This window comes from Panthera pardus, unplaced genomic scaffold (assembly GCF_024362965.1).
Source record: "Panthera pardus isolate Hobbes unplaced genomic scaffold, ASM2436296v1 HiC_scaffold_16, whole genome shotgun sequence".
Lineage (NCBI taxonomy): Eukaryota > Metazoa > Chordata > Mammalia > Carnivora > Felidae > Panthera > Panthera pardus.
In genome coordinates this window covers 13,176,538-13,193,609 of record NW_026526721.1, presented here as the reverse complement: position 1 = coordinate 13,193,609, position 17,072 = coordinate 13,176,538, and the positions used below count along the sequence as shown (strand labels likewise).

The 17,072-nt window shown below is 42.2% G+C and overlaps 1 protein-coding gene across 3 annotated transcripts in view; it reads right to left on the bottom strand.

Moving 5' to 3' along the window:
- The window catches only part of SCAF4 (SR-related CTD associated factor 4), a 64,670-nt gene extending 49,841 nt beyond the window's left edge, over positions 1–14,829 (bottom strand). For all 3 annotated transcript variants that reach the window (XM_053903141.1, XM_053903143.1, XM_053903142.1), the window contains exon 1: positions 14,358–14,829. In XM_053903141.1, the coding sequence (XP_053759116.1) occupies positions 14,358–14,387 (30 nt within the window). In that variant the 5' untranslated portion in view covers positions 14,388–14,829. The remainder of the gene's footprint in view (positions 1–14,357) is intronic.
- Between the last annotated feature and the right edge of the window lie 2,243 nt (positions 14,830–17,072).

The following is a 17,072-nucleotide window of genomic DNA, read 5'->3' as shown; positions in this document are numbered from 1 at the left end:
GCAAAGATGCTTTGTCTATCTAATTACAGCCTGAAGATAACTCTGTAAAAAAAATTCTTACTGCTGGAACAATTAGGAAAGGGATAGTTTACAGTTCCTTTTCACTTGGCATTTCACTTTATGCCTTTATATACACTTTACCAAATGTTTGTTGGAACTAATAATTTCGTAATACTGGGTAATTCAGGGGCGCTTGGGTGGCTCAGTGGATTAATTATCTGACTCTTGGTTTTGGCTCAGGTCATGATCTCACAGTTTGTGGGTCTGAGCCCCATATCAGGCTCCGTGCTGACAATGTGGAGCTCACTTGGGATTCTCTCTCTCCCCCTCTCCTGCTCTCTCTCTCAAAAGCAAATAAATAAACTTAAAAAAAAAAAATACTGGGCAATTCAACATGATGGGGGAGGAGTTGGGAGGTACAGAGGGTTGCAAAACAACCACACATTAAACAATGCCATTCTGCCAACTATGCCATTCTACCTGAAAGCAGAACACGTACAAGATGGTGAAATTGAAAAATATGTACAGGAAAGTAACTCAGTTAACAAAGAAAACCCCAATAGCTGATTAATAAATACAGAAAAAAAGTTCAACCTTATCAATAATCAAAGAAGTACAAACTAAAACAAAGAGACACAATTCTTCAATTATCTAACTGGCACAAAGGTAGATCAGCATCAAGCAAAGCAGGCACTGCCCTCTGCTGATGAGACCTAATTGGTGAGCTTTAATTCCAGAAGGAAATTTAAACCTATGTACCAAGAACTAAAAAATGTCAGTATCTTTTAAACTAAGAATTCCACTTCTAGAAGTTTATCTAAAACAATAATCATTTGCACTCAAATCTTCCATGATTTGAAAATTAGAAAAAATATTAATGGTATTCAGTGGGATATTTTCTTTTATTTCCTAAACTTATATACTTGTATTAATATTAAAATTGAAATACTCAAACCCATTGACTTAAAAATGAAAAACTTTGTATGAAACAAAGTTTCTCAACTTTTGATTATAAATATAAGTAAATAAATAGAACCATCATTATCAGATACAGCTTATTCATTGCTTAAACCTTGTCTTTGAAATTAACACTTATATTCAAGTCAATGGCTTGTAAATCTTTAATAAAATTTTTCAAAATTATTAAAATATTTAAAAATAAATTTTATATTTGTTCCTTTAAATCTTTATAATAACGGATACCTTGTGGATACAAAACCCAAATTTAAGAAATCACTGTCTTTAATATAGATTTTGTTGACCTTTGTGCATTAAACAAAGTATCCCTTTGGGGTACCTTGGTGGCTCAGTCGGTTGAGTGTCCAACTTCGCTCAGGTCATGATCTCACAGCTCGTGAGTTCGAGCCCCGCGTCAGGCTCTGTGCTGACAGCTCGGAGCCTGGAGCCTGCTTCACATTGTGTCTCTCTCTGCACCAACCCACTCGCATTCTGTCTCTGTCTCTCTCAAAAATAAACAAACATTAAAGAAAGTATCTCTTTAATTACTGACATACACTTCACTGCCAAGCAAATTGTATTTACTTTCTATAAAGTCAAAAGTCCTTTGAAACCCAAATGATTAACCAATTTTCCACTTCCTTAGAGGAAAGTATACAGACAAGACAGTCTGGCATTAATATGAAATATTCTTAAGATGGAGCAAACTTACAAGGCTTTTTTTTTTTTTTTTAATGTTTTATTTATTTTTGAGAGAGAGAGAGAGACAGACAGACAGACAGACCGCAAGTAGGGGAGGGGTAGACAGCAAGAGGGAGACACAATCCAAAGCAGGCTCCAGGCTCTGAGCTGTCAGCAAAGAGCCCAACGCGGGGCTTGAACTCATGAACCAGTGAGATCATGACCTGAGCCAAAGTCGGACACTTAACCAACCGACTGAGCCACCCAGGCGCCCCTACAAGGCTTTTTAAAACAAAGAGTCAGGAAAAAGAAACTATTGTCTCCCTGTTCCTACTGAGCAGTCTTTCATTTGACTTAAACACTACAAAATAGTTCCACTGATTTCTCTATAAAATTCACTCTTCAGATTTCTCATGATTCCTATCCAGATATTTTTACAAGTAACAATGCTGCACAAAGTATTCTCAAGTTAAAAAAAATTTTCATACTTTTCCTACATTGCTTTATCTTACTACATCCTACATCCTCCTACAAACACTCCAGCTTTTCTCCTAGTTCCAGAATTTAGAGAAATGCACTACAAAATACACATGTAAGTGCAAATGAAAACTGTTAACATTAAATACAAAACCACTTTTGATTTAACTACTTATATTTCTAAGTGAATTAAGACAACAGCATATAGCAAACAGTTTAAGCTTCATATGTTTTATTCCCCACTTTCAATTCTATCACCCGCCCCTATTTGTTAATATTTCCTGCTGGCAGAACAGATTTTCTTTTTTTTTTTTTTTCAACATTTATTTATTTTTGGGACAGAGAGAGACAGAGCATGAACGGGGGAGGGGCAGAGAGAGAGGGAGACACAGAATCGGAAACAGGCTCCAGGCTCTGAGCCATCAGCCCAGAGCCCGACGCGGGGCTCGAACTCACGGACCGCGAGATCGTGACCTGGCTGAAGTCGGACGCCCAACCGACTGCGCCACCCAGGCGCCCCAGAACAGATTTTCTAAGCAGTTAATTTCTGACAACTTATTCTATACAATATGCCCTAATTTATTATTCTTCGTTTAAGACTAACTCTCCTACAATTTCCAAGGGTCCACCTTTCACTCAAACTTTTAAGTTTTAAGTTGGTCAGCTGGCCAGCCAGCCAACCAGCCACTCAAACTTTTCACTTTACAACCAAAGCTGCCTCTCTTTAGCAGGGCTTTTAACCCATTCAGTTCCAGCTTAGGACAACAGGTCATTTTTTTTTTAGTCCTTACCTACATTTTGGTTCACTGAACTGCAATCAATCCTCCACTTCTTCCTTTTCACTTGACCAAGAAACAGCCAGGTGGCAATTTTGGGAAATGGCAAATATTTTATCCATGGCACTGCTCTATTTTACTAGCACCAATGCCAGATTTCAAAATTACTTTTACTGTGCCTCACTAGTGAACTTTATGTCTTCCCTCCCAAAATTGGCCAGAAAACATTTTTGTGAATTAAGTATTTCCTCCTAGACTTCAATAGAAGAAATAAAACTTGGTTCCTGGATATAAAATCATTTGATTAGAAGAAAAAATAAAAATTACCCATACTTTATATATTTTATTTATAATCAGTTATTTCCACAAAGTTGTCATGACTAGATTTATGCACAAGCATGGGACTAAAATTAAAAATTAAAAATGTTAGCATTTATAAAATCCCCAAACCAATTTAAAATTTAAATAGTGATTATAAATTAGTAAAAGAAACATACATGTCTAAAAGCATATCTTAAATTTTAAACATGGATCATCTATGGATGACTTAAAAACTTACCAAACTTCATTATTCTTAAATTTTTACAAATCCTTCCAAAAGTATACATTATAGTACACTCACTACCATGCTTCAAATGTACAAAAGCTGTTTAGCGAGCCCTCTCCCCTCATAAACACTCCAGTAGACAAAAATTAGCTGCTCAAAAGCCTTCAGAGTAGCCAGGTGGGACTATGGGCTGAGCTCAGATGGGTACTTACAGTACTCCGTCAAATCTCAGAATTGCCATTCTATACGGTGTGACCGTGGTCAATTCACACCATCTCTTCAGTTTCCTTACCTTTAAAATGGAAAGAATGCAAAGATACCCATATACAACTCCTAACCCATTAGCTGACATCTGGCTGGTAGTTAATGGGCAAATGCAGGAATCATTTCCTGTCCTTCCTGTGAACTGTTCCCACTGGGTAACTTCTTAAAAGAGCATGTAAAAACTAAACATATCTTATAAAACAAACTTAGGATTCAAGATCAACAACATAATTTACAGAGGCACTCAGTAGCTAAAAAATATTGTTTTCAATTGAGAAAAAATCAGATCAAGCAACAAAACAATGAAAATGGGTTAAAAACTAACATCTTTCTATTTTTTAAAACAGGTCTGAGATATGATTCATATACTATAAAGCTCACTCCTTTAAAGTATACAATTCAGTGGTTTTTACTATATTCCAGAGTTGGGCAACCATTAGCACTATTTTTAGAGTACTTTAATCCCCTCCAAAAAACTCCATATTCATTCCTCCCCACCACCCACAAATTTTAATCTACTATCTCTATGAGTTTGCCTATTTAAAAAAAATTTTTAAATGTTTATTAATTGGGGGGAGGGGGGCAAGCAGAAAGAGAAGGAGACACAGATTCGAAGCAGGCTCCAGGCTCTGAGCTATCAGCACAGACGCGGGGCTCGAACTCATGACCTGAGCTGAAGTGAGACACTTAACTGAGTCACCCAGGCACCCCATGCCTATTCTTGACATTAAACAATAATAAAGGCCTTTATTAAGATTCAAACATATCTCCAATGAACCCCAAAGTTGGCTGTCCTTTCCAAAGTGATTTACCATTCAGCACCTCTTAATTAAGGTGAACGAGGTGATACATGGCCATTAAAGTTTAGAGAGTATTTTATGTTTCCTCAAGGCTTAAAAGGTATATTGCTGTAAATTTTCCTATTATAGACTTTCTTTCAGCAGGGTCTTAGAATTCCACTTCAGCTAAAACTCAGCTCTGACAAAAGGAGGAAATAAAGTGGAATACTCATGATAAAATGAAAAAAGATATATTAAAAATTTTGCAGAGGAAGACTTTATATAGAGGTGGTCAACTATTGGTCTTTCAGGTAACAGCAGGACAATGGGAGAAACCAATACAAGGCAACCAATAGTGGGTGAATTGTCTCTAAAGCCTCTAAATACAAAACCTGACTGAAATCATTTTACCATTACTAAACACTGGCAATTCTACATAACATCAGGGACAGAATATTTCTTCCCCTAAAATAAGTTGTTGACTGAGATGCTTAAGTTTAAATCTACTGCTGTGGTTACTGTTGAGTTTTAACAATATAGAAGCATCAAATCTGTACATTTTTATTATGTTTCTTTTAATAAGCAATCTATTCTTAGTGGAAATTCATTAGGAAACCCTCCAGTTATGTGGTCAGTGCCCAAAACATGCAGATTCACCACAACTGTGAATTCACATTTGGAGAGTCACTACAAAGAAATTTCGTATAGCTTATGCTCAGGCTCAGTTTGTTTCTCCAATCCTGTGGTTCCTATATATGAGTGTGTGTTTAAAGATTAAAGAGTTACATTCAAAATAAGATAGCTGAGTGCAATTCTTCTTTCTTGAAATCCTTTTTTCTGGTATAAATATTTACTAATAGCCAGGATAGGCCCTGAACAAAGGTATAATGGAACATAAAGCTTGAAGATCCATGAACAAAAATCATGGAGGGGTCATTATTATGCAACAAAATATAAGGAAGCAGACATTTACACCTAATTTGAAGAATGTTTAATAGAAATCTATACTGAATTTTTTGGTGGAAATATTTTAGTGAAAAAAATTTTTTGACTGAGGAGACATTTCAAAGTCATTACAATCAATGCTGAAAAAAGACATGGGTACTACTGTGATTTCTAGAATGTATTGTGAAGTGGGTTTTTTTCTAAATTTGTACCAAAAGTGACTTATGTTTAAGGCTCCCTAACTAGTGTATGTGTGTTGCTTTATGTACAACTTTTCGTAATTAAAACCAATAAAAAGTGTTCTTCATTCAATTATGGGTGAAGGTAAGATTGATGAATCTGGCTATAACTGTTTACTGAACACAAATATGTGAAGATCACCTTGACAGTCATTGGCAAATATGCAGAAATAAGGCTTGAAAGGAAACTGGAATATAATAGAAAGTCAATATTATGACAGACCAGTAAATAGGTAAGTTTTTCTACTTTTTCCCAAAAAAAGTGCTGATGCAATTTAAAAATATTAACTCCTTTTTTCCACTATAACATTTATTTGCAACTGGCATAAAGTTCAAGTTTCTTTTTTTGGCCAATCTCATGATTACTTCTGCATGAAGTAATTCTGTTGCAGAAAAAGTCTATATTAAAAAGAAAGAAAGAAAAATTGTGCTTTGGTGGCAAATAAGCAAGGCATGCCATTGTTCTATAGTTTCTTCCAACTAGGATTACTGACCCACATGGATTTATACCAAATTCACCAATTATTCAAACAATGATAACAAACAATGATATCCAACAAATGATAACTCCGAGCGGAACTTGTATGGCTCTCTACGTTTCACTGAGCCCTGCCATCTCCCCAGCCCTGATGCCCAACTCCATCACAACCTTAGCGTGGGGGTGCCTGGATGGCTCAGTCAGTTAAGCATCTGGGTTCTTGATTTCGACACAGGTCATGATCTCATGGAGGCTACTTAAGATTCTCTCTCCCCCTTTCCCTCTGCTCCTCCCCCACACATGCTCGCTCTTTTTCAAAAACAAAAAACCATGGCATCTAACCTTTTTTTTTTTTTTTTTTGGAATATTTATTTTGAGGGAGGGAGAGAGAGAGAGAGAGAGAGAGAGAGTGCAGAAGCAGCAGAGAGAGGAAGACAGAGAATCCCAAGCAGGCTCCACACTGTCAGCACAGAGCCCAATGCAGGCTTGAACTCACAAACCATAAGATCATGACCTGAGCCACTGAGCTGACTGAGCCACTCAAGTGCCCTTTAGCTTCTAATTCCTAACTTCACTCCAGCGTTACAGTAGATTTCTTGCTGACTTCACTACTAACCTGCACAATGTGCTTCACTGGAATATCAAAGTTTCTATACCTTCACAATCACCAATAAGGAGCTCTAGCTATAAAGCAATGAAATGTAATCAATAAACCATGAAAATATTTAACAGGACGAAGGTGACCAGGATATAATAAATTATAATATTGTTTGTGAAATCTTAATAGTTCTCAAAAAAAAAAGTCGCTGACAGTGCACTTTTAATTACATGTAGTATTAGCAAAAATGCAAACATGTCTCTTCAAATCTAAGCTTTCTTTTTCTAAGTTTATTTATTTTGAGAGAGAGAGAGCGCGAGCGAGCGTGCACCTGCATTTGCACAGTGGGCCAGGGGCAGAGAGGAAAGACAGAATCCTAACCAGGCTCGATGCCATCAGCGCAGAGCCCGATCCAATGTAGGGCTCAAACTCATGAACTGTGAGATCTCAGGAACTGTGAGATCATGACCTGACCCAAGATCAAGAGTCAGACGCTTAACCTACTGAGCCACCCACGCACCGCCCCTCCCAAGTTTAACCTTTCAAGATATTTTTAAGGCCTAGTCCTAACACAAGCCTAACTACCACCAAATTCTCCCTTTTCCTGTTCCAACAAAATAGAATATTAATCAACCAATGTTACCAAAAATTTGAACAGGTAATAGGTAAGCTGCTTATTCTATATACCTGACAACATAGCATAGCTTGTTTTTAGCTCATTAAAGTTGTATGCTTGTGAGGTGGGCTAAAAAAAAAAAAAAAAAAAAATCCAGCATATTATCTCAACAAACGTTATTTATAATATTAAAGGTTCATTGTTTATGTAACAACTTTGTTCCTACCATGTTATCAAGGTATATTTAAAATGAGATTTCAGTGTGTGCAGATATCTACAGAAACGTTACCTGGAATGCTGAAGTAAAGTATATTCACTTGTGCTCCATGGCAGAGAACCACCTACAATCTGTATCTGGTAAAAAAAAAAAGCATTTCCCCACCCCTGCCAAATACCAACTACCATTTTGTCAACTTTCTGTCAGGAATTTGGTTTCACAAGACTTATAAGTCAACTTTTCCATCATTCCAAGTTCTCTCTGCTTCAGTTCCTTAATCATGTGTCCATGTCATTTTTAATGAAACAAAATACTAAGCAAAATTCTAGACTTTTAGGGCAGGGGATATTTTCAACAAGAACATCAGTGATAAATGCTGCAACAGAAAGCTCTGAAAAGCCAGCTTCCCTCCACGCACTATAAGGCTGGATTTTTACTGTTGTTGGAGATAAGCAACTCACTGAGGGTCAAGAAAGAGCAGAAGAATACAATGATAACTTTAATATCTAAAACTCGTGTGGTAATAGCATAACATGGTCAAATGAGGGAAGAGAAACCTCCAGTTTTACTTCAACTATTGCCCTGGTTCTCTGTATCTCTTCCACACAGTAAGAATCGTGTGTCAACTCTTTGTCCACTGCTTTAGATAAAACTCTCCAAGAAGAAAGGAATGATCAAAAACAACTAAAGACTAATATTACGGGTTAAAATGATAACAACAACAAGGTATCTTTATCATACGATTTAAATTCTGGAAGACAGAGGCACCTGAGTGGCTAAGCAGGTTAAGCATCCAACTTTGCCTCAGGTCACGTCTCACGGTTCGTGGGTTTGAGCCCCAACCCCACGTCAGGCTCTGTGCTCACAGCTCAGAGCCTGGAGCCTGCTTTGAATTCTGTCTCCCCCTCTCTCTCTGCCCCTCCCCCATTCCCACTCTGTCTCTCTCTCAAAAATAAACATCAAGAAAAAAATTTTAATAAATAAATTCTGGGGTGCCTGGGTGGCTCAGTCAGTTAAGCGACCGACTTCAGCCCAGGTCATGATGTCGTGGTTCGTGGGGACAAGCCCCACATCGGACTCTGTGTTGACAGCTCAGAGCCTGGAACCTGCTTTGGATTCTGTGTCTCCCTCTCTCTGCCCCTCCCCCGCTCTCTCTCAAAAAATAAACATTAATACATACATACATACATACATAAATTCTGGGAAGACAAACACACCTAATAATTAATAGGTACAATACTCCATACACAAACTTTCCAGTGGGAAAAGGAAGGAGCGACAAGTTCCCCACTGAGATGTGGAACTCAACTCTTCCTTCAGGATAACATGGTGGTTCTAGACAGCCCAGTGAATAAGTGTACCAACATAAATTCATAAAGTATTCATATAGCTTAATTTGTCTGATCTTAAAAATGAATGTTAAAGTTCTCATATTTTCTTCCTGAATTCCCAACATATCGTTATATGCATACCACTTCAGTATCTCAATATCTCAGGGCTGTAGTTCTCTAAAAATAATCTGAGGATCCCTGGGGGTCTGAGTTCCTTTCAGTGGTCAAGGAGGTAAAAACTGGTTTCATTTTAATACTAAGACATTTCTTGCCCCTTTCATTCATTTTCTCACAAGTGTACAGCAAAAGTTTTCTAGAGGCTACCCTGACGTGTGTAATTGCAAGAGATTGAACTTCTAAAGAAGTACATATGAGAACCCAGGTTTAAAAACCAAAGTTTAAATGAGATTTGCAAAAATGTAAAACAATGTCACTCTTCTCACTTTTGTTTCAGAAATGTTATTTTTCATTAAAAATGTTATTTTTGCTAACATCTAATGATTTGTTATATTTAATAAATGCATTTTTCAGATTAAATATCTAAAATGGTAAATACCTCCAAAATATATATGATATATCATCCACAAATATAAGAGTTCTCTGTGGTCCTTACCTTTTAAGAGCGAAAGAAGTCAAAATGCAAAGTTTGAGAATAGCTGCCCCAGAGAAACTCTTATACATGAAGACATGTTAAAGAAAGTTCACTGTCATGGGGCACCTGGATGGCTCAGTTGGTTAAGCGTCTGACTTCGGCTCAGGTCATGATCTCACGGTTTGTGAGTTGGAGCCCCGCGTCAGGCTCTGTGCTGACAGCTCAGAGCCTGGAGCCTGCTTCTGATTCTGTGTCTCCCTCTCTCTCTGCCCCTCCCCATTAATGCTCTGTCTCAGAAATAAATAAACATTAAAAAAAAAAAAAAAATTAAAAAAAAGTTCACTGCCGGGAATGAGAAACAGCTTGAATGTTCATCAACTGGGGAACTAGATAAATAAAATACAGTTTATTCAAATGACAGCATCCCCCCCCAGCAGTTAAAATGAAATCTTAATATATAATATTAGTAAAGTTTAAGGAAAAACACAAATATGTACAATATACCACTCAGGCATATCAGAACACAGAATATTACATATTGCTTATGTACCAGAGATTGATACTAAATTCACTTTGATTGCCTCTGGAGGAAGAAATGGCTTTAACTTGTAATATTTTAAAATTTAAATTAAAACCACTTATTAGGGCTCCTGGGTGGCTCAGTCAGTTGAGCATCTGACCCATGATTTCAGCTCAGGTCATGATTCCAGGGTCCTGGGACTAAGCCCTGCATCGGGCTCGGGCTCCGTGCTGAGCATGGAGCCTGCTTAAGATCTCTCTCTCCCTCTGCCCCTTCCCCAGGCTGGCTCCCCAGGCACCTGTGCACACACACTCTCTCTCAAAAACAAAAAACAAAAAACCCCACAACACTTATAATATTAATATTTACAACTGTCCATTCTTACTGCTATATCTTCTCTGCACTTTTTAATACTTTAATTAAAAGTCTCAAAATCATAGGTGCTGTCAAAAAAAAAAAAAAAGTGTGAGGAGATCTACTCTTTTGGAATTAGACAAGATTGGTTAAAGGCTAAAATGTAATCAATAGATTTAAAAAATCCAATCCATAACTCTTATTCATTCAACAAACTTACAACATACGAAACTCTTCACATTAAGGAGTATATAAGCATAGCAGAAAACAATGAAGTATCAGCTATAATTGGCCACTCACTTTTTTCACTTACCTTTTTTACAACTCCTACAAAGTGTCTCACCATAAAAGTCCTGTTTAGTGGGTGTCTTTAGTAACTTCATCTTTTATCTTCCTTCCTGTATCAGAGATACTGACCTCTTTTACCTGTGATCTGTACCCTTCCTTTTATCCACAATTTTGTTCTAAGCAAGCCCTCATGTTGCTTTAAACTATGCTTCTCTACACTTCCACTCTCCCAACATGCTCAAGCTTCTACTAGCATCTAAGAGACCAGGGCCTGAATGTCACTTATTAAGGCTAAAACCTCATATATGCTATATAAGCATACAAATGGCCCAGCACCAGTGCCTTCTATACTGTTAATTGCTCTTTCCCTTCATGTCCTTAAATCCCTCATAACCAAAATTCTAAAAGACTACATTTGTTTCCTTATCTCCATCACCATTCAACCTTAAACTTCAGATCCCATTACTCTCAAATTTTAGTTGCTTTTTTCTTAAGTCTTAACCTGTAACCTCTCCCCTGGTATTATACATATTATCTGTAGGCAGCAATTATGATGGGAAGATGTGCACTCAAATCCCAGCTCTGCCATTAGCTGACAGTATGCCCTTGGGCCAGTTATTATTTAACTTCTTTGAAAATCAGTTTCCTCATCTATAAATGGATGTCTGTGCAAAGCTGTGGGAATATTAAGTTAGATATGTATATATAAAATGCCTGATATGCCAGAGATGCTTATTAAATATTAATTCTTTTCTCTCCCCTCTCAATTTCCTCCAGGGCACATCTGAGAGTGACTTCCAGATGTCTCCCTCTGTTCATTGGTTGCTTCCAAGTTTGAGTCCTACATGCCCAACTGCTTGCCAGAAATTTCCACATGACTTTTCCACTCAATCTCAAACCCAACCTGTTCAAAAACCAAACATATTTTCCCCTCCACTAAGTATGCTTTTGACGATTGCTTGACTTGCGTTAGTAGCATCACCACTCTCCCAGCACCTAGAATGTTGGGGGCAAAAGGTGCTTATAAGCCTACGAGATGGCAAGGTCCACGGATTCCTCTGGCCCATATCCTTTTCCTGCTCTCCATGCCAAACTCTACTTAATTCGACCTTAGTCCTGAAAATGTCAATCTTCCTCAAATATCTGCCTTTATAACATACACTACAAATCAAGCAGTTTTCTTCATTGTATCACCACACTACTTAAAATCTTCAGTTTATCCACAGCCCCAAAATGGAATTCAAACACATTAGACGGACATGAAACTTGTCAGGCACCAAATTACTTTAACCATCTTTACTTTCCTGTAGCCTCTGGAACCAAACTACTATACTGTTCACTTATTCCTGAGCACTGTTGTCCCTCAATCACTACTTCCTACACCTTCTGAAATTCTGAAACTGACATCAACCTTTTCTTCCCAAGTCTTCACTTGCCATCCCACAGTACTTTTAAAGAGCCCCAAAGAAGCTGTTCTATCACATATTAAAGTTATTTGCCAAAGTCTTGTGTTCTCTATTACATTAGGCTCCTAGGGGACAGAGATCCTTGGTAGTGCCACAGTATTTAGGACACAGCTTTTGTAGCTGAGCACGCACTCGAAAGTTTGTAAAATTAAGGTAAGATTGGGGAGATTTGAAATTACAGGAAACTAACCAATAACATTTCATGAATGGGGAGAAAAAACTGAGAAGCACTACAAATCAAACAGGCAGGCACAAGACGATGGACTTTAAAATCAGACTAATTTCTCCAGAAGGAAGTTTCTTCAGAAGAAAGATGGAATTGGCAACACACACCTAACATAATGTAATTTGCAGTTCATGAAGACTAGGAAGGGAAATAAAAATTGAGCTGAAAAATGTACCAAGATAGGAAAATTCTCATTTTGTATATTTTAAAAAGGTTAAAATACCATTTCCCTTTTTCAAAAAGGCAGTATCATACCTAATTTTGGTTTTTCAAAGTAAAAACTAATCACACTTTTCCAGAACTAACGTAAGATATTTTGCTTATTAATGTGCTCAATGTCAACTTCCATAATGCCTAACTCACAAGTACTTCCGAACTTAAGAATACTCTAAAAATCCCCCTTTTCGTTCATTAAAAAGAGTCCATAAGATTTTACCTGAGGAAATAAATATTTACATCTTTAAAAAACTGTTGTACCATTTATACAAATCCTCATGCATTCAACAAGTATTTGCCTCCTATGGTGAGGGGAGGAGCAAAGAATACAGACTCTCTGCCCTCATGGAGTCAACATTTCAGTGAATTTTGCCTTCAGGAAACCAAGTCAACTTGCAAACCTGAAATCTTTGGAGCATCACAAATTCTCTAGCCATCAAATATTAGGAAATATTATTTCGTTATTTTGAAAATCATCACACTGTCCAACAGCAGTTGCCACTACAGTTAAGATATTTTTTGTACCCAACAGTTGAAGACAAATCATCTAGAGGATAATCTGTAAGGCAATGAAAGGTCCTAACTGCAGTGTTACTGGAGGGTCGCATATTACCGCACTGCAAATCTAGAAGCAAAGTTATCGCACCTTAATTCTGTTACAAGTGAAATTACAAAATCTTATCGTGAGATGCATCAAGTTTTTAATATATCAAGACATCTAGAGCTACAGTACTCCATCTGACTTTTTCAATGTCGGGTTCCTCTTTAGTGTTTGGAAAAGGAAAATAATCCAACTCAACACAAGACAACAGTTTCCATTCGGTAATTGTATTTTAAATTATCAATGGTCAAGTCCCCTCCCCCCAAACCGATTCTGATGAAGAGGGTGTGTGGACTCTACGCTCCAAAAACAGCACCTGGAACGGCTGGAGATAAAACTATAGAGCTTTAAGGCGGCAGGCAGCTTTGTTCCCGGTTTTGGGAGGTTTTCACATGTAAATGTTCCCCTAGAAGGGAGCCGAGGATTAACTACCTCGACCGGACTGCGAGGGTGGGAGACTAGAGGCCAAAGCCGGCTTTCTACCGGACTAAGGCGGGGCAAGTACTCTCCCATTCAACTTTTTAGGTGTCACGTTGGGGCCAAAGAGCCCATTACAAGGATTGTGTTCACCACTCGAAATCAGGAGCCACCCCTCTTCATTTGGGGACCCCAATTCCCAAGTGTGTGAATGTTGAGACAGGGGGGATGAACACCCTCTCCGACTCCTCCTCGACCCGGGATCAGAGTCCAGTCGCCGCCGCGCTGGGGCCTGAGCAACAGGAGAGCGGAGGCCGCCGCTCCGCCAGCCCGGCGACCGGCAGATGCTCCCGCTCCCCCGCCCCCAACCCCACACGCCCGCCCGCGCTTCTTTCTTAGCCCCTTGCGGACGCCCGGCACTGCGAAGCCAATAACGGGCTGGGAGCAGAAAGCGAGAGCGCCGGGACCTGAAAGAGGGCGAAGTTGGAGGCACCAGCGCCGACGCGGGCTGGGGGAGGCCGGAAGGGGGCGAGGGGGGCAACCCGAGGTCGCTGCCCGGGGGTGGGCGATGGGGGAGGGGTGTGGGGTCGGTTCCCGTGGCCGCCGCGACCTCTCCCGGGCCGCAGGCCTCTCCGCGCAGGCCCCGCCGCCCCGGAACCCGGGCAGGAAGCGTCCCCACCCCGACCACAGCTTTAAACCTCCGGCGGCGGGAGAAACGGAGTCCCGGCTCCCGCGGCAGGCCCGGCACCCCCGCGCCCCGAGCACTCCTCACCTCCTGGTTGAAGGCGTTGACGGCGTCCATGTTCGCGCTGCGGCGGCGGCTGCTCCGGGCCCGCCGGTCACATAGACCTCGCGCCGCGGCGGAGCGGGGCCGGGGAACCGGCCGGGCCTGAGGGGCGGGGGGGGTGGGGGGGCGACGAGCGGCGGAGCCAGAGGCCGGGCAGGAAGAGGCTGCGGCCGAGGCGGCGGGGCGGGCGGCAGAGGCGGAGGGTGGCGGGCCCCCTCTCAGTCCCGTTCGGAGGATAAGGAAAAGGAGGCGGCGGCGGCGCTGGGCTCCAACATGTCCGTTTGGTGGTGGCGGCTGCGCTCTGCGTCTCGCTGACACGGCCCCCCGCGCCCTCACGCACTGGCCCACACTGGCCCGACCGGCGAGCGGGCGGGCCTCTCTCTCCCTCTCGCCAGCGGGATGGCGGCAGCGGCCCGAGTCCACGCCGCGCGGGGCACCCTGGGACGGCTCGGGCCTCCCAGCGCTTCCTGTGCCCGGCTCCCGCCCCGCCCCGCCCCGCCTCGGGCGCGCTGGCCCCGCCCCCGCCCCGCCTCCGCCCCGCGAGCCGCGCGCCCGGCTGCTGGCGCGTGACGCCGGGACGCCGGGCGCTTTCCCGCCGGCGGTGGCGGCGGGCCCGGGAGACTGTTTGGCACTAAAGCTGGGCCCCGGCGAGGGCGCGGGAGAGCGCGGGATCCCAGAGTCGGGAAGCTGGCACCGAGAGGGCCAGCGCACACGCGCGCCCCTGCCCGACGCGGCGTTCGCGGGTGCGTTTTCGTGCCATTCTACCCATGCGGGCCCTGCACCCGGCCGCGGCTGGCGGGCGGACACAGACCCGCTAGCTTTCCGCTGGCTGGAACAAAGGGCGCAGGATTTAACCTCAGCCCGCTGAGCGTGCATTTGCAGGCAGGCGCCCGTTCAGCCTCTGCCTGCGCAGCCCTGTATCTATCTGCTCTAACTGTGCGAGAGTGAAGCCCCGAGAACGACGTGCAGGCACTGGATATCTACGCAGGCCTGAAGGAGCCCTTGTTCAGCTTGTGCCGCGACAGGAGTGGATTCTCTAAGCCTTGATACCGATTCCCCAAACAAACGTTTCTTTTTTGGTGGAAACCCTTTGCTCTGGCTCATTTACCTTGAGTACCAACTGTCTGCTGGCCACTGAGCTAGGTTCTGGGGTTATGGAAATAAAAGGCAATTTTTCTGCCAGCAGACAACTCGGTTTAGTGGGGAGGACAGACACATGAGCAGATAAGAACTAAAACATGATAAGTATTAGGGAAGAGACCCAGGGGAACAAAAAAGAAAGCTATTCATCTGACTAGAAGTCCAGAAAGGCTTCTCAGAGGAAGTGGCACCCAAGCTACATCTGGAAACTGCAGCAGCGGTTGGAGAAGGCCCTGTGGACTGACTGAACCTGATGAATACTTTGACATCACCAAGGTGGACCAGCTGGAGCTTAGGGGGTGGGGTGGACTGAGAGAGAGTGACTGAGACCAGGTCCTGAAGAGCCTCCGTGCCCTGCCGAGGAGTTTGGATTGTGTACCCAAGGCAGAAGGGAGACCTGGAAAGGTTTTAAGAGGAGGGTGGTGTCATGCAATGTGCTCTTTCAGAAGAAGGGTATAGAACAGCAAGGGTAGGGTCAGGGAAAGAATGGCTCTAAGTCCCAGAGGAGCCCAGGACTTAAGGCAATGGAGCAGAGAAGGAAAGACAAGGTCAGATGTTTAAGAAGTGGAATGAATGGGCTGGGACGGAATGACAGGTTAAGGAACAGGGAGGTATCAGGAGGATGCTCAAGGTTCTGGCTTGATAAGAGTTGCCGGTGGTGGATTTGTGAGTCAATTTGGGGACTCTGGAGAGGAAGGAATGTGTTTGAGGGAAGGTGGCATAATAGTTAACACTTGTAGATCCTTTACCATACGCCAGAATCTATGCAATGCAATTCTATGATATTTCAATCAATCTCCGTAACGGGCTTCTCTGTATGAGGTGGCTATCAGTAATGCCTTGTTTTATAGTTGAGGAAGTGAGGCCCAGTTCAGTTAACTAACATGCCCAGGGCCAGATGATTTCCTTCTGGGGCCCTCGGAGTTGAGGTGCTCCTGGGACAGATAAGTGAAGATGTCTAGGAGGCAGTTGGGTAAACGTGTGTGGAGCCAGGAGAGCTGGCTGAGAGGAAGTAGAGACCTGGGAGTCATTAGTGCACAGCAGAGCTAGTGGTGGGAGGAGCTGGAATAGGGAAAGCTGGCTGGGAACACAGGTATGGAAGGAGTAACAAGTTGGAAGATGAGGCCAGCCCTGTCTGGTGCTGGAGGTAGAAGGCAGCAAGGTGTAGACTGGAAAGTACCTGACAGCATCTAGGATCTCAGCAGGAACACTGGCAGGAGTGGGGTGAGCCCAACTGACCTGCACCCAAGAGAGGAAGGCGGCAGGAGATATTTCACAGAAACTTGGCCGTGAAGGCTGGTTGTGAGGGCCCCAGGGAAAAGCTGCAGGATGAAGAAAGAGTATGCCTGTGTCTTTTAGGATGAGAGAAACATACTCGTAATTATTTGCTGAAGGAACAAATAAACTAGATCCCAAATATTCTTTTCAGTCCCACCCATCATCCACTTCGTATTCCTACCTTTCTTTTTAAGTATTTATGGGAGAGAGTGTGAGCAGGGGAGGGCAGAGAGAGAATCCCAAGCAGGCTCCATGCTGTCAGCAAAGAGCCTGACTCGGGGC